At 45.6% G+C, this 21637-nt stretch overlaps 1 protein-coding gene across 4 annotated transcripts; it reads right to left on the bottom strand.

The window, feature by feature from the left end:
* Positions 1-412: 412 nt before the first annotated feature.
* Positions 413-19253, bottom strand: LOC139552743 (rho GTPase-activating protein 24-like). Of its 4 annotated transcripts, XM_071364774.1 has the most exons (8): positions 19010-19253; positions 14511-14627; positions 10354-10561; positions 10008-10140; positions 9748-9821; positions 6235-6356; positions 4713-5787; positions 413-3964 (listed from the first exon to the last, which is right to left on the bottom strand). In XM_071364774.1, the coding sequence occupies exons 1-8, from the start codon at positions 19059-19061 to the stop codon at positions 3742-3744; spliced, it is 2004 nt and encodes a 667-aa protein (XP_071220875.1). In that variant the 5' UTR covers positions 19062-19253; the 3' UTR covers positions 413-3741. The 4 variants fall into 4 exon arrangements, with proteins under 4 accessions (XP_071220875.1, XP_071220874.1, XP_071220871.1 ...); XM_071364773.1 differs by lacking the exons at positions 14511-14627; positions 19010-19253 and adding an exon at positions 11575-12308; XM_071364770.1 differs by lacking the exons at positions 14511-14627; positions 19010-19253 and adding an exon at positions 10792-11568 and having other exon boundaries at positions 10008-10137.
* Positions 19254-21637: the final 2384 nt, after the last annotated feature.

Below are 21637 nucleotides of genomic sequence, written 5' to 3' on the forward strand. Positions count from 1 at the left end.
GCTGTGTTCATGTTGGCAGTCTGCTGGGAATCAGCTGGACTGGAGCTGTGTTCATGGTGGCAGTCTGCTGGGAACCAGCTGGACTGGAGCTGTGTTCATGGTGGCAGTCTGCTGGGAACCAGCTGGACTGGAGCTGTGTTCATGGTGGCAGTCTGCTGGGAACCAGCTGGACTGGAGCTGTGTTCATGGTGGCAGTCTGCTGGGAACCAGCTGGACTGGAGCTGTGTTCATGGTGGCAGTCTGCTGGGAACCAGCTGGACTGGAGCTGTGTTCATGTTGGCCCTGAGAAAAATACAGTGCATTCATAAAGTATTCAGACCCCTTTCCTTTTCCACATTTTGTTTTGTTACAGCCTCTAAAATGAGATGAAATTGTTACAGTCTTATTCTAAAATGGATTAAATAAAAAAAAATCGCATCAATCTACACACAATATCCCATAATGACAAAGCGAAAACAGTTTATTTTTTTAATGAAATAAATAAATACATCTGAGAAAGATATCTAGATCAACTCCATGGAGCACACAACACAACCTCCCAAGGGCTTTTTTCTCTGGGTTATTGTTTTTCACTGAGTGAATCTAATGTGTGAGGGACATTGAGTGGGGTGTGTGTCTCTGGTTTGTGCAGTGTAGTAATATACAAGGCTGAAAATCTGAATATGAGTGACAATCTTGCTCCTGTAAGCTATTACTAAGATATGGGGCAGGTCGACTCTTAAATCATCATTGTAAGGTCTCAATCAGTGATGTAGTGGTAAGAGAAAGATGTGGGTAAACTCTGATCGCCAGGCCGCCGTGAAAAAAGTCACGCTCCCTTTCAAAAAAAAAATTCCGCAAAAGGTGGGTAACTGTCGGGCAAAATAAAAAGGTGGGTAACTGTCGGGCAAAATAAAAAGGTGGGTAAACTGTCGGGCAAAATAAAAATGTGGGTAAACTGTCGGGCAAAATAAAAAGGTGGGTAAACTGTGTTGACTTGTGTTTCCAGTCCACTGGTCCCAATCATATTGACCAAACCCTGTGTTTACAGTCCACTGGTCCCAATCATATCGACCAAACCCTGTGTTTACAGTCCACTGGTCCCAATCATATCGACCAAACCCTACTGGTCTATGTTACCTTATGTCTTTATCTCTATCACTCATTTTGTAATCAAACAATCAATACAGACACTTTGTCTGGTTTGCTGTTTAATGCAATCAAACTTGTTTATTACACATTTCTTCAAGACATAGATACATAGTCAAGTCTATAAACTGGAGGTAGAATCTGTTAGATTGGCCTGTCTCTACTGCTTGTGTTCTCTGCTGTGCAATGCCATGTATGGGCGCCCACTGGTGGTCTTATTCAGAGATGCATCACTGATGACTCCTTAAAGGTGCTACACATGAGATTTTTGCATTGTAATTTAAAAAAAAATGTCCATACTATATCTGCCGGTAATAGTGAAATGATAGTGTGTCGCAATATTACTGACCCGCCAGTGTTGTGATTGGCTGGTGTATTCGCCTATTGATTTCTTCCGCCACAGCGGCATCTGTGGTCAAACTAGGGAAGCTGTTCTGATTTTGTGGCTGGGATATCTAGTGGAAATCACTATTTTCCTGGTTGAGAAAATTCTACACGGTTCGCTCAATTTCAGTTTATGTGAAAAAACAAGCACTGAATAGTGACCAAAACCGCTGTTTGATGCTGGTGGACCAAAACCAAAAGTAGCTTTTGGTTTGGTCCACCAGCTTCAAACAGCTGTAAAAAATGATATTGTTTGTTATTGAAAAGATATTTCACAGCAATTTAGATGGTACATTGATTCCCTACACTATGCAGTGCTTGTTTTCTCACATAAGCTGAAATTGAGCAAACAGTGTCGAATTTTAGCAACCAGAAAATGACAGAACTATTTCCACTAGATAACATACCTACAAAGTCAGAACAGCTTTCCCAGTTTGAAAACAGATGCAGCACCGGCAGGAGATATCAATAGGTGAACATCACAGCCAATCACAACACTGGCGGGTCATTAAGACGGCGAAACACCATCATTCCACTATTAGTACCGGATATATTATGGACATTTTTCTGAAATTACAATGCAAAAAGAAATCCTACGTGTAGCACCTTTAATATGTTCCACTATATTCGCCCTGTCTGAAAAATATGCAAAAACTCAAGAGATGATTATCATTTGACATCAAAGGAGGACAAAATTAATTCTGCTAAATAAAATGCTATTGCTATAGACAGGATCTATTGCTTACGTCTTTGGTTATTTTATTTCATACAAGTGTGTGTGTTTGTGTGCTTGCATGCGTGTTTCAGTGTGTGTGTGTGTGTGTGGGCGCACGTTCCTCTGCAAAATGATTTAGTAAAAGTATGTTTTATTATTCAGGACGTTAATATTGCACTATACATATTGGTTTTCGTGGAAAAGCTACATGGGCATTTTCAAGTGGTGTACTGTTAAAAGCTGTGACTCAACCTGCCCTGTCATAACGAAGTGAAATAGTGTTCAGATGGGTCCCAAATTATAATCCTTCATATTTATAGCAGTGTGAAATACCTGCATCAGTAATATGAGTCTGTTCTTAGACACCCTCATAGACAAACTCAGAACATGACCTCAATACTTGGAAGCACTAAATCAAATCCTATTTAAGATCAGCTTTCACATGGTGTCTAAATGGCTGTGGGATCTTGTCAGAGACTGGGAATAGTACATAATCTCTGCGTTTCAACACCTTGTTTGGGCCTCACATTCACATCTGGACCTTGAAGCTAGTTACAATGCTCCCCCCCCCCCATTCTTCCCTTCTAAGCAGGGACATATTTAGACCTGGGGCACCAGGTGGGTGTAACGAATTATCAGGTAGAACTGAAAACCAGCAGTACTCCGGATCTCGTAGGATCCGATTCTATGAGACTGTTATGTTACTTCCCAGATCTCTTTCACAACTTTTCCTGTGTGGCTCAGGACAGACTGGCTGGGTCTGGGCCTGTCTATTATATCAACGGCCAGGCCAGCTGTCAGCCATCCATTAAGTCTCAAGTTTTGATTCTGTATATTATAGGGCTCATTTCAGTCATTGACACATTTAGTGAGCTCAGTAGCTTATGTTTCTTGTCTGTCTCCATCGTCTCCAGTCCACCTCATTCTGTTCTGGTCTGGTGGTCAATATGTCTGGTTGAACAATGTCCAAGGCATCAGAGCAGAGTTGTACATCTCAGCAGGTTCCATCTCAAAACTGTCTTAGAACCATCCTCAAACATGTACAACTCATTATGAGACAAATCCAATATGGATTAATCATGGCAACAGACAGTTCTCTCTATATTCATTCAGATGGATTTTGTTTTCTCCTGATACTGCTCTTGTAGTGCTCTGGTAATGGCATCTTTCTCTAATCTGACTGGCCATCAGAAGCTCTGTAAGATATGCTTGCTCTTCCTGGCCTCAGCGCTCAGCTCTCCAGGGGTGCTAACCCTAACCTTCGCTCTTCCTGGCCTCAGCGCTCAGCTCTCCAGGGGTGCTAACCCTAACCTTCGCTCTTCCTGGCCTCAGCGCTCAGCTCTCCAGGGGTGCTAACCCTAACCTTCGCTCTTCCTGGCCTCAGCGCTCAGCTCTCCAGGGGTGCTAACCCTAACCTTCGCTCTTCCTGGCCTCAGCGCTCAGCTCTCCAGGGGTGCTAACCATAACCTTCGCTCTTCCTGGCCTCAGCGCTCAGCTCTCCAGGGGTGCTAACCCTAACCTTCGCTCTTCCGGGCCTCAGCGTTCAGCTCTCCGAAGGTATCAAAGAACTGCTCCATCTCCCTCTGTAGAGTGGTGTTGCGGCGGTCGGCATCGGCCCGGGCACGCTCCACGTTGCGGATCTTGATCTCGGCCACACTGTACCAGCGGCGCTGCTGCTCCAGGCTGGTCCGCAGTCCCACCACCTCCCCCTGGAGGGCCTCGTTACGCTTCTCCAACCTGGGAGAGACAGGACAGAGAAGGACAAGGAGTCACACACAGAGGTTTCACTATGCTGGTACTACAGGACTGTGGTGTAACATGTAGGACTAATATCATGTTATTGTAACCTGACACATGTTGAAGACTCTATATAGACAGTACACTGAGTGTACTAAACATTAGTATCACCTTCCTATTCTTGAGTTGCACCACCTTTTACCATCAGAACAGCCTGAATTCGTCAGAGCATGGACTCTATAAGGTGTCAAAAGCGTTTCACAGGGATGCTGGCCCATGTGGACTCCAATGCTTCCCACAGTTGTGTCAAGTTGGCTGGATGTCCTTTGGATGGTGATGGACCATTCTTGATAAACACAGGAAACTGTTGCTTGAAAACCCAGCAGCGTTGCAGTTCTTGACACACACAAACCGGGGCACCTGGCACCTACTACCATACCCCGTTCAAAGGCATCTTAATCTTTTATCTTGCCCATTCATCCTCTGAATTGCACACATACACAATCAATGTCTCAATTGTCTTGAGGCTTAGGAATCCTTCTTTAACCTGTCTCCTCCCCTTCATTTACACTGATTTGAAGTGGATTTAACAAGTGACATCAATAAGGGATCATAGATTTCACCTGGTCAGTCTATGTCATGGAAAGAGCAGGTGTTCCTAATGTTTTGTACACTCCGTGTAGCATGTATATAGACTGTTGACAAGGACTGCTGTTGCATTGGCATGGTTTATTCACAGTTCTATTACCTCTGGATCTTGGCCTCGAACTCAGCCCTCTGCCTGGCCATCTGTTGTCTGAGGCCAGTCAAGAGCCAGTGCATGGCCTGGGAGGCCGGGGGGACGCGGAGGTCCGGAGGAGCAGAGGGCAGGAAGACCTCCGAGCTGCCCGTGCTCAGGGGGGCATCAGTGAGGGCAGAGGAGGAGGCTGGGGAGTTAGGATGGAGGTCCTCGTCTCCTGGGTCAGTCCTGAAGGAGGGGAACCTAGTGGACCCCCGTCCTGGGCTGGTTCTGACCACACCACTCCCACTGTCTTCCAGGGACAGAATCTCACAGGAAGACCAGGAGCTTCTGGTGTCTACCATGCTGGCCGTGCCCACCTCCACCGGGCCAGCAGGGCTGCCCCCACCACCATCCGCAGCCACCTCCTCCATGCGTTGTAGTGTGTCCAGGTTGTCATAGACAGACAGAGTACTGTCCTGAGCCTCACTGCTACCACTGGTGCCAGTAGTCCCCTGTTCTGCAGCCCAGCTGGGATCCTCTGGGCCCCTCCAGCCAATGGGCAGCATGCTGCTGGGTTCTGGGGCAGCCTGTAGCGTCACTGTGGAGGCAGAGGCTGTGAGTTGGGAGGTAGGGTGGGGGCTGTCTGCAGTCTCAGTGGGCTGGGACTCTGACTGGGACAGAGTGTATCTGTGGTACAGAGGCCCAGAAGAAAGACTCACTGGAGAGAACACCTCAGCTGGCTGTTGCTGGTGGTCTGTGATGGACAGCCGTGTGGCTAAGCTGGTTTCATCTGGGTTTTGGGCCGACCCTCTCCTCTTAGGGATCAGAGGCAGGGAGAGCTGGCGGGAGCAAGGGGAAGGATGGTGATTTAGCTGTTGTTGGGGGAGGTGCTCGGCTGTTATGCCCAGCCTGTAATCATGCGACTGGGTCTGGGCAGTTGGCTGGATGTGCGCCCCCTCGAATGGGTCTCCTTTCCATCTCTGACATGGGTAAGAGTCAGGACGTGAAGAGCCAGGTGCCTCTATGTCTCCCCACTCCCTGGAGAAAAGGCACTGGTGCTCCCTGATCAGCTCGGACATAAGCTGCTGCACCACGGCTGCCCCTGGGGGACAGACAGACAGACAGACAGACAGACACACTGAGTAACAGCTGGACACATAGAGTACAAACAGCATCACATGGCACATAGCATGTTACACAACAATGTGTTGATATAAACACTGTCAAGGACACACGGGCAGACAGACAGATACTATCTTTATCTGCCTATATCTGTCTCAGTCTGTCTTCACTGGCTCTGTATCTGTAGGCTAGTTCTATCTAGCTCTGATCCATGTCTCTTTCTCTGAATAACACTCTCACCAGTGGAGGCTGGTGGGAGGAGCTACAGGAGGACGGGCTCATTGTACTGGCTGGAATGGAATAAATGGAATGCTATCAAATATATGGAAACCACGTTTGACTCCATTCCATAATTTCAATTCCAGCCATTAAAATGAGCCCATCCTCCTATAGCTCCTCCCACCAGCCTCCACTGACTCTCACACACCTCCAATGATACTCTCTGGATCTTCAGCTTTGGGTCGTAGGATGTTGGGGCCAAAAACAGTAGCCAGGTTCTGGGTGCTCATCTTGTTGCTGCTAGAATAGGACTGGACTTCATTCAAAAACCTGTATTGGCAGTGATTTATCTGTGTGAGACTTGGGCAGAGTCGATTTTGTCACATCTGCTACATAACATACAGAAATGTATCATGGTTGAACAGATGAGGCTGTATGACGTATGTTGTGACTGGGACACAGGCCAATTCTATTGGGTCGTTCCACCTCAAAAAGTCCAAGAAAGAGGATTTTGACTTCCACTATCTCAGATTGTTCTGACATTGTTTCTGTTGTTAGAAACAGATATGATTAGCATTTTTGCACCATTATTTTTGGGGGGATACATATCATTTGATCGCTGAGAAATTAAGCTCATTGATTTCACCCAAATTTGTCATTTTCATTTGTAGGATTCATATAATATAAAAAAATATATAGTAACTGACATCTGATTTGGATCAACCTTTTTTAACAATGAGTTAGACATGAGGAACACACAAAAATGGTCAAAAGCCATGCTTCATGTCCAAATCATCCTGAAGTAGCTAAAAATTGATTGTGTAACTCAATGATGTTACTTGGATATGAAACGTGAAAATGCTAGTATAGGTACCATTGACTTGCATTGGATTTCTGCCACAAATGAAAAAAAGTTTGCATTTGAAACAGTGGCCAGGTAAATAAGACCAAAGCATGGATTGCTGTCATACCTTGTCCATAAACTGCTTACAGGGTAAGGAAACCAATATGTCATTTGGCAATATGGGTGAACTATTTATCACTTTAACATTGATGGGGAAATTCTTTAAAAAATAAATAATAACAATAGCAGGAACAGCACCATCTAGTGGACATAACCTGGTAATATTGGGATGTAGGATGGGACATAAACAACTTCAATGAACAGGGGGGAAAAAAACATTACTAAATTCACTGAGAATATATTACATATGATGAAAAAACTCCATGCCGCAGCTCCATACTACTAGTCAGACATAGAGAACTGATACTGTATACTTCATGTAAGGATAGGATTCTGGGTGGATAGGATTCTGGGTGGACAGGATTCTGGGTGGATAGGATTCTGGGTGGATAGGATTCTGGGTGGATAGGATTCTGGGTGGACAGGATTCTGGGTGGATAGGATTCTGGGTGGCTTTTGACAATCTATTTGGATTCCACATCTTACTTGTTGTTAGAAAAAAAGTTTGGTCCCAATCGGATGTTGGGTACTATATTTATTGAATATTATATGAGTTCTATAACTTAAAATGCAATCAATTAGCTTAATTTCTCATATAATTATATTTCATCAAAATGATGTTGCAGGAATTCTAATCTTATCTGTTTCTAACTACAGAAATGATTTCAGAACTATCTGAGATGGTGGGTGTCATGGCTTGTTGAAATGACATAAAACGACCCTATAGTGCAGGAATCATCAACTAGATTCAACTGCAGGCCGATTCTTCTTTAGCTAGATGGCCAGAACATAATTAAAAATAATTTGACCGCGAGAAACAAAAACAGATATAATATTTGACTCAAATAGAATCATTTCAAACCTTGCTTACGTTTGTATACGATCACATACAGTGCCTTCGGAAAGTATTCAGACTCCTTGACCTTTTCCACATTTTGTTGCATTACAGCCTTATTTTCTAATTGTATTGTGTGTTTTTTCTCATCAATCTACACACAAGACCCCATAATGATAAAGCAAAAACAGTAAAAAAAAATTAAAAAACTAATTTGTTAAAAATAAAAAACATTTATCACATTTACATAAGTATTCAGACCCTTTACTCAGTACTTGTTGAAGCACCTTAGGCAGAAATTACAGCCTCCAGTCTTATTGGGTAAAATGCTACAAGCTTGGCACACCTCTATTTGGGGAGTTTCTCCCATTCTTCTCTGCAGATCCTCTCCAGCTCTGTCAGGTTGGATGGGGAGCGTTGCTGCACAGCTATTTTCAGGTCTCTCCAGAGATGTTCAATCGGATTCAAGTCCGGGCTCTGGCTGGGCCTCTCAAGGACATTCAGAGACTTGTCCCGAAGCCACTCCTGCGTTGTCTTGGCTGTGTGCTTAGGGTCGTTGTCTTGTTGAAAGGTGAACCTTCACCCCAGTTTGAGGTCCTGAGATCTCTGGAGCAGGTTTTCATCAAGGATCTCTCTGTACTTTGCTCAGTTCATCTTTGCCTCGATCCTGACTAGTCTCCCAGTCCCTGCTGCTGAAAACCCCCACCATGCTTCACCGTAGGGATGGTGCTAGGTTTTCTCCAGATGTGTCACTTGGTATTCAGGCCAAAGAGTTGAATCTTGGTTTCATCAGACCAGAGAATCTTGTTTCTCATGGTCTGAGAGTTCTTTAGGTGCCTTTTGGCAAACTCCAAGCAGGCTGTCATGTGCCTTTTACTGAGGAGTGGCTTCTGTCTGGCCACTCTACCATAAAGGCCTGATTGGTGGAGTGGTGCAGAGATGGTTGTCCTTCTGGAAGGTTCTCCCATCTCCCCGGAGGAACTCTAGAGTTCTGTCAGAGTGACCATTGGGTTCTTGGTCAACTCCCTGACCAAGACCCTTCTCCCCCAATTGCTCAGTTTGGCCAGGCAGCCAGCACTTGGAAAAGTTTTGGTGGTTCCAAACTTCATCCATTTAAGAATGATGGAGGCCACTGTGTTCTTGGGACCTTCAATGCTGCATAAATATTTTGTACCCTTCCCCAGATCTGTGCCTCGACACAATCCTGTCTCGGAGCTCTACGGACAATTCCTTCAACCTCACGGCTTGGTTTTTGCTCTGACATGCACTGTCAACTGTGGGACCTTATATAGACAGGTGAATGCCTTTTCAAGTCATGTCCAATCAATTGAATTTACCACAGGTGGACTCCAATCAAGTTGTAGAAACATCTCAAGGGTGATCAATGGAAACAGGATGCACCTGATCTCAATTTCAAGTGTCATAGCAAAGTGTCTGAATACTTATATAGATAAGGTATGTGTTTTTATTTTTTATAAATTTGCTATAAAAAGAAAATACTGTTTTCGCTTTGTCATTGTGGGGTATTGTGTGTATTTATTTAATACATTTTAGAATAAGGCTGTAACGTAATAAAATGTGGGAAAAATCTAAGAGGTATGAATACTTTCCGAAGGCACTGTATATCTCTCTATTATGCGTGGGAATACTTCGGAACAGATTTCCAACATTAAAATCACTTAGATGTCCAACAATAAAGAAACAAATAAAAAATAAAATATTTTTTTATATTGCTCAGAAAAGTTGAGGTGCCAAATAAAATTCCCCGCGGCCCGCCAGTTGGGGAACCCTGCTATAGTGATTCAATCAATTTCCATTCATTGCTTTCGAAATGCATTAATCGTGAGGTATGTTGTATGCAGATTTGACGTTATCTTGATTTGTGATAATTGTTGTAAATTACAGGTAAACGGTAGACTTACTGGCAGATGTAGTTGAGCAGGTTGAAGTTAGCCACTGGAAGTTGATGCAGAAGATGCCGTAGTTCTGTCAAACTCTTGGAGACAAAGATATTGTTGTAGGTAGTGCGCTACGCTGCTCCTATCACAATATTAACCATTGGTGGAGTTTATCAATTAGATTTCTCCCTTGGACTTTTAGATCAGCGGTTGTGTTCTGTCTTCATCTGTTTATCCGATGCATCTCAGCATGGCCTGCATGATGCGGCTGGATGGAGACTTACCTGCTTCCTCTCAGAGGAGATGTTCTTGCCACACACCAGGAAGTCCTGGTATCTGGAGAAGGGCACCAGTGGCTCTGGCAGCTCCCGCAGATACAGCTTCAGGAGAGACGCCACGGTGTGCACGTCTGTACTGCTAGGATGACAAACACACACGCACGCACACACACACACACACTTAAAATACAGCACATCACTACCAGTTTATGTGGGTGAGCAACTACATATAGTGAGACATCCAGACATACCTGGAGCATAGGTATAACTTCATGAACTTGATCTGTTTGCTTGGGAATTGCAGTGTTTGCAATCAAGCAGAACCTGTTTGTGTTGACTGGAGAGCTCTTACCTGTCAAAGGAGGGCTTCTCCCCAGCGTCGAAGGCATCCTGCAACTCTTTAACCAGCGTGGCCTGGCCTGGCTGGCGGAACAGCCCCACCTCCAGAAGACCTCGCTCCCGGATGAAGTCCACACACTGCTCCACCACCAGCGGTGCCATGTGTACCCCGTAACGCCGCTCATACAGAACCGTCTCCTCCAGCCGCTGGCCAAACACGCCTGAGAGAGACAGAGAGGAGAGAGAGAGAGACAGAGAGATGGGATTTAAGATCACCCAGGCTAATTTAATAAACAGATGATTATAGAGTGCAAGTTTGATGGTTCAGGGATTTTCTTTCCTTTCCTCAGACAAGTGAACTCAAACCCTCTATACCCCCAAACCACCTATCTACACAGCCTGCCTCACATTGCAGCTCTGTGTGGGTCTCTGTGTGGTTTGAGAAACTCACGCCTCCTGAAGCTCAGAACCCGCTTGATCTTCCTGTAGGCAGAGTGGGACAGGTAGCTGCTGGTCCTGTACACTGTCACCTTGTTCTCCGGCATCTTCGCTTTTCTCTTCAAATGTATTCTTTGTCTGTCCAGATCTCTCTCTCTCTCTCTCTCACCGTCCAGCTCTCTCTCTCACCGTCCAGATCTCTCTCTCTCTCTCACTGTCCAGATCTCTTTCTCTATCTCACTGTCCAGATCTCTCTCTCTCTCTCACTGTCCAGATCTCTCTCTCTCTCACTGTCCAGATATCTCTCTCTTTTTCCCCACCCAGATATTTCTCTCTCTTTCTCCTTCCAGATCTCCGTCTCTCTCACCGTCCAGATCTTTCTCTCATTTTCCCCTCTTTTCCTCCACTCTTTTCTTTCTGGCCAGTCGGGCTGTTTGATGGGGATTATGAGAGGACCCAGATGGCTTGTGACAGCTCGGCGCTGTGGAGACCAGTGCGTGTCCTCGCCCACTTTTATCTACCTCTTTTTGTTTTGTAAACTCACTCCTGGCTAGTACTCCGTGTTTTGTCTATTCTCTCCCTCCCTCCCTCCTCCTCTCCTTCTCTTTAGGTAAACAGATAAGGCTCCTTGCTCTGATGACTCAAGAAATGAGGGGGCAGACTTTCCTTGTCAATGCTCAACAGTGGTCCCTGAGCTCAACTATGTGACCTAATCAGATAAATGAGCATTCCAATGGAAAGAATTTCATTCTACAAGAAGAGGCATTGTAAAGTGCCGGACACATCAAACACTCACAATCAATGAGGCATAGAATGGAGCAAACATCCCAATCAATTGAACAGCCACAGGAATATGAGCAATGTCAAAAGTAATATGGAATGTTGAACTTTGGAAAGTAAAATCTCCTCTTCATTTTTGGTGGTTAATGTCTCCTCTTCAGAGTCTTAAGTAAAATGATTTGACAGGAGATTTGAGAGTCCAGTAATACTGCATGTTCTACTGATAACACAGGTCCCTTTTATCACCACTGAACATTGGAATGTCAGAAAAGTTCATCCACACGTCGTTGCTGAATCCAGATAAAGAGTGCACTTGTGGCTCGGCTCCTCTCATGCTCACCTCAGCCTTGGTTCCCAGGGCTCAAGTCCTTTTTTAGGCTGCTAAACTTAACTCAATCTGGTTAGGATTGAAAAATGCAGAGGAACTACTTTCAGGCTGGATTGTGTTGACAAAAGAATCCACTTAGCTGCCATCTCTCCTAGGTGTTATTATAGTAGTGTATTATTCCCTCCATTCCGTCTCAGAGGAGATGGAAGTCAGTGTTCCTGCGTTGTCCCGCAGTAATTGGGTTTAGCACTACTTAGTTTGTCCAGAGGAGTAAGCTGTGGCCTTGCTGCACGTGCCTCTCCCTCCTTGTCCTATCCATTCCTCCACATGCTTCAGGAATGTGTTTTCACTCAGCCAGTGCCATACCTCCCTCCCTTTCCAATACACTCCCAGTCTCCCCTTGAGCCACTCTCTTTTTCACCGATTAGATTATGTTGGTTCCCTCAGGTCATACTCTTCAGTGTTCCATCAATGACCCCCACTGTCCCACCGAGTACAATATTCACAGTGTTTTGTCTTTGACCCTTTCTCTTTATTTATCCTGACAGCCCCCTCCCTAGCCCCCACCCCAGCCCCCTCCTCAGCCGACTCCCCAGCCCCCTCCTCAGCCGATTCCTCAGCCCCCTCCTCAGCCCCCTCCCCAGTCCCCTCTTCAGCCCCCTCCTCAGCCGACTCCTCAGCCCCCTCCCCAGCCCCCTCCTCAGCCCACTCCCCAGTCCCTCCCTAGCCCCCTCCTCAGCCCACTCCTCAGCCCACTCCCCAGCCCCCTCCCCAGCCCCCTCCCTAGCCCCCTCCTCAGCCCACTCCCCAGCCCCCTCCCCAGTCCCCTCCCTAGCCCTCTCCTCAGCCCCCTCCTCAGCCCACTCCCCAGCCCCCTCCCCAGTCCCCTCCCTAGCCCTCTCCTCAGCCCACTCCTCAGCCCCCTCCTCAGCCCACTCCCCAGCCGACTCCTCAACCCACTCCTCAGCCCACTCCTCAGCCGACTCCTCAGCCCCCTCCCCAGTCTCCTCTTCAGCACACTCCCCAGCCCCCGTATCAAACTATTCCCCACCATACTCACAGGAGCATCGCCGGGAATCATCCCTCTGTCGCTCCTATCTCTCCCCACCCGAGAATTATTAACAAGGGAGAACAGTGTCAGAGATTGACAAAAAAATAAATGAGTTAGAATGATTTCTGTCTCCCCCACTCCCCTGTGTCCCCCCACTCCCTTCTGTCGTAGCATACTACTTTGCCTGCAGGCTGCCAGCCCCCTCAAAATAACTTTCCGCTGAGCCCCTAATGAACTACCCCTCTCCCCTTGTAGTACAAGCTTCTGTGGAGCGACGCTGGCCCCTGATGAGCCCCATGCAGCCCCAGCTGAGTCTGGCTCTTTGCTCTCTTGTTGGACATTAGAAAGATGTTAATTAGGTGGTTGTGTGGCCTCAGTGAGCCTTTAATCTCTGAATATCTCTCCTGGACGACGTCTCCTGGACGACGTGTGTCAGAGAAAGGCAGTAGGCTCAGGGATGGAGCGACTAACTGCTCCGGGGCGGTGTGAGGAATCCATTGTGAAGGTTCATCTCTCTTGTGAAATGTGTTGCTGGGCATTGATCAGGCTCAGGGGTCAGATTTATATGGTAGGCACACAACACAAGTAGTCTAAGGACATTTAAGAGCTTAAGGTCTTTACAGGCCGTAAAGTGTATTTTGACCCAGTGAATTCCCTCCATGGTGGCCTCATGCTCAACTATTACAGGATTACTATGTCATTATTCCTCAGGTCTGGATAACAATCAATATTTCTCCACACAAGGAGATTCAGCACTAGGCCTGCACGTCACATGGGCTAGTTCAGCTTAACCTGTGAAGTGTGTGTGTGTGTGTGTGTGTGTGTGTGTGTGTGTGTGTGTGTGTGTGTGTGTGTGTGTGTGTGTGTGTGTGTGTGTGTGTGTGTGTGTGTGTGTGTGTGTGTGTGTGTGTGTGTGTGTGTGTGTGTGTGTGTGTGTGTGTGTGTGTGTGTGTGTGTGTACTCCTGTGCTCTATTTGCAGACCTCTAGGTGGAGCCCCCTATGTTTCGTCCCTGGGCCTTGAGACTGATGGGGCTTGAAGGGGAGCTGGCCCTCCTCTGGGTAACTATGGTGTGAAGCCCAGGCAGGCACCCAGCTAAGGCAGACACACAGCTGTGCCCACCAAGGGGGAAGAGGAGCTGAGGCTGACGAACGAACACACACACACACACACACACACACACACACACACACACACACACACACACACACACACACACACACACACACACACACACACACACACACACACACACACACACACACACACACACACACACAGGGCTGACTGGAAGTCAGACACTGGTCAGTTCAGGAAGTCTGTTGAACTAAAATGCATTAAACAATGTAACGTGACCAAATTATACGGTAGAGAGTGAATTGATTGTTTGAATCTTGCTGGAGAGCACGTGTTCTATTTCTGGCAAACCAAACCTGAGTCCAGCTGGATTTGTAAACAGTCGCCTTGGTCGACCGTTTCCAGTGAGAGACAGTGAGGGCGTCAAGTGTATGCATTTGAGTGATGTAGGCTAATGAGTGTGTAACAGTGTAGCAGTAGTGTTCTAGTGAAGTTACCTGTAAAGGGTATCCAGACACCCTTGTTGAGGGTCTTGAGCCACTCCTCTCCCTGACCACAGCTGTTGGAGAGGAAGAAGTATGAGCCAGGGCTGACCAGTACATCTCTGTTCCCACCTGTGGTGGAGGGAGGGAGGGAGGGAGGGAGGGAAGGAAGGAAGGAAAAAAGGAAGGAAGGAGGGAGAGAGTCACAGACAGACAGACAGACAGATAGCAAAGACGTGACGCACCAGGGTTATGAGTGTGTTTAGTTTGAGTAGACTGTGACTGCAGGCCACTGATGACCTCTACTTCAAATCAAATATTATTGGTCACATACACATATCTAGTGCACTACTTTTGACCAGGGATAGGGCTCTGTAGAGCACTACTTTTGACCAGGGATAGGGCTCTGTAGTGCACTACTTTTGACCAGGGATAGGGCTCTGTAGAGCACTACTTTTGACCAGGGATAGGGCTCTGTAGAGCACTACTTTTGACCAGGAAAAGGGCTCTGTAGAGCACTACTTTTGACCAGGGATAGGGCTCTGTAGAGCACTACTTTTGACCAGGGATAGTGCTCTGTAGAGCACTACTTTTGACCAGGAAAAGGGCTCTGTAGAGCACTACTTTTGACCAGGGATAGGGCTCTGTAGTGCACTACTTTTGACCAGGAAAAGGGCTCTGTAGTGCACTACTTTTGACCAGGGATAGGGCTCTGTAGTACACTACTTTTGACCAGGAATAGGGCTCTGTAGTGCACTACTTTTTCACCAGGGATAGGGCTCTGTAGTGCACTACTTTTTCACCAGGGATAGGGCTCTGTAGTGCACTACTTTTGACCAGGGATATAGGGCTCTGGTCAACTGTAGTGCACTATAAAGGGAATATAAGGCTCTGGTCAACAGTAGTGTACTATATAGGAAATATAGGGCTCTGGTCAACTGTAGTGCACTATATAGGGCTCTGGTCAACCGTAGTGCACTATATAGGGCTCTGGTCAACAGTAGTGCACTATATAGGGCTCTGGTCAACAGTAGTGCCCTATATATGGTTGTGCTGTGTCCTCAGTAAATCAGCAAAAATGATGTCCACTCTTTTTCTGACTGGGATTGATTGGACGTTTAGTCTTGTCTGATTGCCATGTATTTTAAGCATGGTTTAGATATGCCCCAACCAACCCCATCTCCATGTACTGCAGGACCCCTGGATTAGAAACCCCTGAAGTAAACTAAGTCATCAAAACTACCTGACCAGTTTGATCAGTGTATTTTCTCTAGTAATCAACACAGACACCGATTGGCCCCTTTACACTGTGAATACGAGATAGGACGAGTAGTGTAACGAGGATACTTTTACACACTGTACATAGATGTAGAGGTCATTGAATACATGTAGCCAATAAAATCTTAAGCTACATCACATTAACGCTTGTGCTAATGAATTGACTGCTGATAGTGCAGATCAGGGGCATTTCATCTCTCCTTCACTCATACAGAGAGAGGGACAGACTGTGCGTGCATGAACTGGTATATGCAGTCAGTGTCTGTCCTCTTTGCCCGTCTCCACAGGCCCAGAGACTGACATCCTCTCATATAGTCATACCACAGCACCAGTCAAACATGACTAATCCCCAAAGGCCAATACAGATAACACTGTTTTACATTCCATGCATTTCACAATCTCACCCGTCTCCACCTCTCTCCGCCTCTTTTTGAAATCTTTTTGTTAATCTTTGAAGAGTGTAGGTGCTGGGAAAAGCAGTGTAGGATCCCTATGTACACAAAGGAAGGGGGCTTTCTTGGATATAGCAAGTGGGGGTGTTGTAGTAATGTTTAATGATCTTTATCTGCCAGCCTCACGTGTGATTTATGCTTGCCGACTGTGAGCTGTTGGGATTTATTCCAGTCAATTAAAGGGGCAATTTTTCTATAATAGTGCAGGACATGTGATTCTGGCGCCTCACGGTCACTGTGTCCTTCCAGGTGGAGGGATCGCTGGACAATGGCCTGGCAGAATCAGATGGCTATTCTTTATCTTTAAGCACTTCTCAGATTCAACAAGGGAAGAAGAGCTCAATGATTTTCATAATTTAATTAATATGCTTGCTGCCTTTTTTAAATACATTTTTCTCCAGAGATATTAATCACATTATGGGGTTCTGGAAACAATTAAACTGTGCTCTCAATTCTGCTCACATTCTTTCTGGAAAAGAGTTTTTCTACCACGTCTCTTTGACGTGGTAGAGTTGAACCCGCTCATGCACTACTGAGAATGAATCAGACCAGGAATCAGTTACTTGGGAAAAACGTAAATACTTTACTGAATAATTGAGAACGTAACGATACAGAAAACTTTAAACCACAAACACTTGCACTTGCACTTGAAACTCACATGGGGAAAACACACAGGAAACTGAAATCAAGAAGTAACAAAGGGAAACAGAAAACACACCTCTCTTAAAGGGGAAACAATCAGGAAATAATAAGACACACCTGAGTACAATAAAAGTCTCTAGGGCGGTCTCTGCCGCCCTCTGGTGTCAGGAGGAACCATGACATTCTTCACAAGGCCAGCGATGTAAAATAGGCCCATCTAAGGATCTTGTCAATACGTACAGTTCAACTGTAAGGGCCCAGGCAGGCACTGTGGGGCTGAGTGACTCTGACTACAAGGCAGGTAGTAACTCTGACTGTGCTGCAGGTAGCCTAGCGGTTAAGAGACCTTGGGCCAAAGGTTGTTGGTTTGAATCCCTGAGCCGACTAGGTGAAAAATCTGTCGATGTCACCTTGAGCAAGGTACTTAATCTAATTGCTCTGGATAAGAGTGTCTGCTAAATGATGTAAATGCATTCCTCAGCCTACTCTGTAATAACAGATCTGAGCAGATCTACATGTGATCTGGGTGCACAGTATGTGATCTCTATCAGGCACTAAATCATTTAAATCTATTCAGGAAACTTCAGTGATTTAATTCCAATACTATTTAGTGTAATGCAACACAGTATGGGCTAGAACAAGCATTTTCTAACAAAAGTTACTCTCTAGCCCAGCCATACTCAACTGACGGACCACAGTCCGGATCCGGACCCAGAGTTAATACAGACCATGGGTCCCGACTTTAAAAAAAAGAAAACGAATAATTGACGAACTCAGTCAGGTTTTCAACTTACTGCTGTTGAGAGTTGTAATAGTAGAACGCACAAGGTTAATTATAAAAATTATAAAAAAGAGCAGTTTTCCTTTTGCTATGTTATTCACTGACTGACCTTATAGAGCTATTTATAACCAGAAATGTCCAGTTGATCTACTACTAGCCCAGGTCAGCTGGTTAGCCTAACTTACCTGTCTATCTAAATACTGTAGTTATCATGGTGAGATTACGTGCCCCAAAGAAAGGGTCCTCGACCCTCAGGGGGCCCCAATCGATTTTGTTGATTCACTCAGGTATCATATGAACACACATAAGACATGGCAAAATGTGTAGAATTGCAGGAAATTAGGTTTAAAACTGCACATTTTTCTCTTCTCCAATAAGAGGGGTGTGAACAGTTTGAACATCTTAGGGTCGCATGGGTTGCGAATTTTAGTTTTTTTTATAACACCGATAAACGACAATATCCCTCAGGACCTTTGCTACCGGATTGTAGTTGTAACTCTGCTGCAGCCTGGTTGCTCCACATTTCTCTAGAATGATGCTCAATCCTCTAGTCCTTTGTCAGACGACTGTCTATCTCATTCTCTGTGTCTCATCTCGTCATCCTCTACCCACTCTCAGCTCATTATTTTGAGTACCCCCCCACTCTCCCCTTCCTCCCCCTCCCCTATCTGTCAGGTTGCTGCTGTAAATCAGTGGTCTGGTTAATACAGCTTCGCTGTACTCTTCCTCTCCTGCCTCCTGCCCCTCCTTCCTCTCTCCCCACTGAACCCCAATGAACATGCCCTGATGTCACTCAAGGGCTGCAAGACACTACATCACTATATCACTCTCTGCTTCCCCCTGGGACCCCCATGTTATCTGCCTGTGAGTGTGAGATAGGGCTCGGTACATCAAGACTCCGACTGGGATTTAATTAACCCCCTCTGTGTTGCCCTCCTCTTACCATCAGCATTCCATAGGGATATAGTCAAATTAGAACTGTTTAAGCATGGCCTGTACACGCTGAAACATCTGTCATACACACGGACAGAACTGTGATGATTTGGCCACACTAAGGACATCAGTGTAAGCATTTCATTTTCAACAAGTAGAAACAGTAGGTGAAAGATTCTTCATCACTTACACGTTTGCCTTGAGTTTAGATTTATTGATGCACAGAATGGAAGAAGCTATATGAATGGTACACTGGTGGATTTCAAATGGTTGGAGAGTAGGGAAGCATGCTTACTTTCTGCTGAATATGAGGAAACAGTCACTTAGTATAGCCGTCCAAGCCAGGTTAAAGTGAACCAGATCTGTCTCATGATGATGAGTAGTCTGACAGGATGAGTATGTGAGGCGAGGTTTGACACCTCACTCACCTTTCTGAGCGGCACTGTCGTACTTCCAAGACTTGAAGCAGGTGAGTCCCATACTGAAGGTCTGTCCAGCTCTAGTAATCACCTATCCTAGCCAACAACCCAGTCCTCTAAACACATGTAATAATCCAATTGATTTTGCATGTAACACACGTTTACCTTCCACTGACAGCACTCCCTACCGACCCAACATCCATCAGGGAAGGCTCCCTAGTACTGCCATGGCCTGGATCCCCGCACATTCCTCCCCCTCTTTCTCACTCTCTCTCTCTCTGACTCTGTCTCTTTCTCTTTCTACCGCTTTCCTTCTGTGTCCCTCCTCATCCACCTCATCGATTAACCAAACAGCCCCATCCCTTTAGCCGCGCTGCAGGGCCGGTTCCAGGCATAAGCGTCATAAGCGGTCACTTAGGCCCCCCCCCCCAATTATTTTAATTAATTAAAATCTCAATTTACTGTTGAGATTTAGAATAGCAGAATACACAAGGTGCAATTTCCAAATGTGGTTGTGCATCAGCAGTTTCTCTCTTGTTATGTCAGTCACTGATAGTCACTCAATTAGCATGTCAGCTACCAATTTTTAGATTGGTTAGTTAGTCTAGCCACTAGCCGGCTATCTAAACTTGTAGTAATCATTGCTGAACACTAACAAGGCACGCAGGGAACGTGCCCAGGGGCCCTGAGCTCCAGGGGGCCTCTGTTGAGTTTGTTATGCACTCTCACTCAGATGTCATTAACATGGCATAAGTCGTGGCAAAATGGGTAGAATTTGTTTATCTCTGCTCCATGGCAAATTGGGTAAAATTGCATGAAATTTGTTGTAATTTTTTTTACTAAATTCTCCTCCCCATGGCAAAATTTGTAGAATTGCATGAAATTTGTTATAAAAATGCAACATTTTCTCTCTGCCCCACAGCAAAAATGTGTAGAATTGCAGAAGACGTGCTTTAACCTTCTACTGCAGTGGGCTAATTCAGGGTTACAGAGAGTGTTTCTGGGTAGTCTTAAACAAATATCACACACGTGGTTATGGGCTTTAAAAAAAGAAGACACCTTTACCATGTCAGATATAGAGTTGAAAAGTATTAAATCTTGAGTTTGCATCCCAATATTACACTTGATATATATCACAGAAGACTGAGATATAACAAAACTGCTTGACATAAAAACAATGGATTTTCAGCGTTTTTATTTTATTAATTATTTTATGTTTATTGATTATGAAATTATGAAAAATATGACTAGCAGTCCACCCATGAGGCCAGTAGGTCATTTGACTGCAGGAAAAGGATACAACTGCACAAATCTCTCCACCCCATGGCAAAATTTGTAGAAGGAAATTAGCTGTAAAACATCCAAAAAAGTATCTCTGCTCCATGGCAAAATGAGTATAATTGCAGGAAATTAGCTGTAAATCATCCAAAAAAGTATCTCTGCTCCATGGCAAAATGAGTATAATTGCAGGAAATTAGCTGTAAAACATCCAAAAAAGTATCTCTGCTCCATGGCAAAATGAGTAGAATTACATGAAATGTATTGTAAAATCTAAAATGTTTCTCTCCGTCCATTGACAAAATGCTTTAAAACTGTAACATTTTCTCTCTGCCCCAAGAAAAAATGTTTAGAAATGCAAGAAATGAACTTTAAAAGTCAAACGTTTCTCTCCACCGTCAAGAGGGAGGGACACTAAAATGTTTTGCCCGCGAGGTAGGGGGGCCCCCCAACCAAATCTCGCTTAGGGCCCCTAAAAGGCTAGAGCCGGCCCTGCTGTACCGTGTTGGGTTGGCGGGGACCTACAGCGGAGGGTGGGGTTGGGCGGGGCCCTCTGCAGCAGACCAACCTACACTGGCCGCACACGCAGAGGCAAAGCATGGCCTCAGCATTCCTCAACCAACTGTAATTATTTCAGTGCCGTGTCACAGGCGGAGGCAATTTCCCTAATGCACAGCCCACCCCACTACACCCCACCCCTCCAGCTCTCGACGTGCGCCGCCCTCACCCACACACAATGACTCAAGGGTTTATCAAGATGCAAGCGGGTGCCCGGCACTTTCAACTTTTGAACCGTCGTCCATTACGCTAAGAGGAGCCTCTCTCTCTCCTCTCTCTCTCCCCCTCTCCCTCCTCCTCTCCCCTCCATCCCTTTGGCTCTCTCCCATAGAGTCTTGGATTTATGATCCTAGCCTGACAGATGCTCAGGAATATATTGATCCTGACAGAGAACCACTTAATTTGGCGGGAAGAGTCCTCCTCCTCAGCAGACTTTACTGATGCCAGTAGACTTGATGACTGAATCTGTGTGGCTTGGCTAGAGTGGAGTTATGTGGCCAGGTGCCAGTCTATGAATGACACAATGATAGGGGTACCATGAGACCATTACACACCTGTCTAGCTACTGCTTTAAAGTTGTTGTCCATCGTCTTACTCCTATTATGGGAGCTAGTAGTGGTCCTCTGTAGTCCGTTGGTAGCTCATGACGCTTCTAACGCCAGGGTAGTGGGTTCGATTTCTACAAACATCCATATGTAGAATGTATGCACATATGTAGCTTTGTGTAAAAGTGTCTGCTATATGGCATATATTATTATAGATAGAAGACGAGGAGATCACAATAGAATTATCTTTTTGATG

The sequence above is a fragment of the Salvelinus alpinus genome, chromosome 24, assembly GCF_045679555.1.
Source record: "Salvelinus alpinus chromosome 24, SLU_Salpinus.1, whole genome shotgun sequence".
Taxonomy (NCBI): Eukaryota; Metazoa; Chordata; class Actinopteri; order Salmoniformes; family Salmonidae; genus Salvelinus; species Salvelinus alpinus.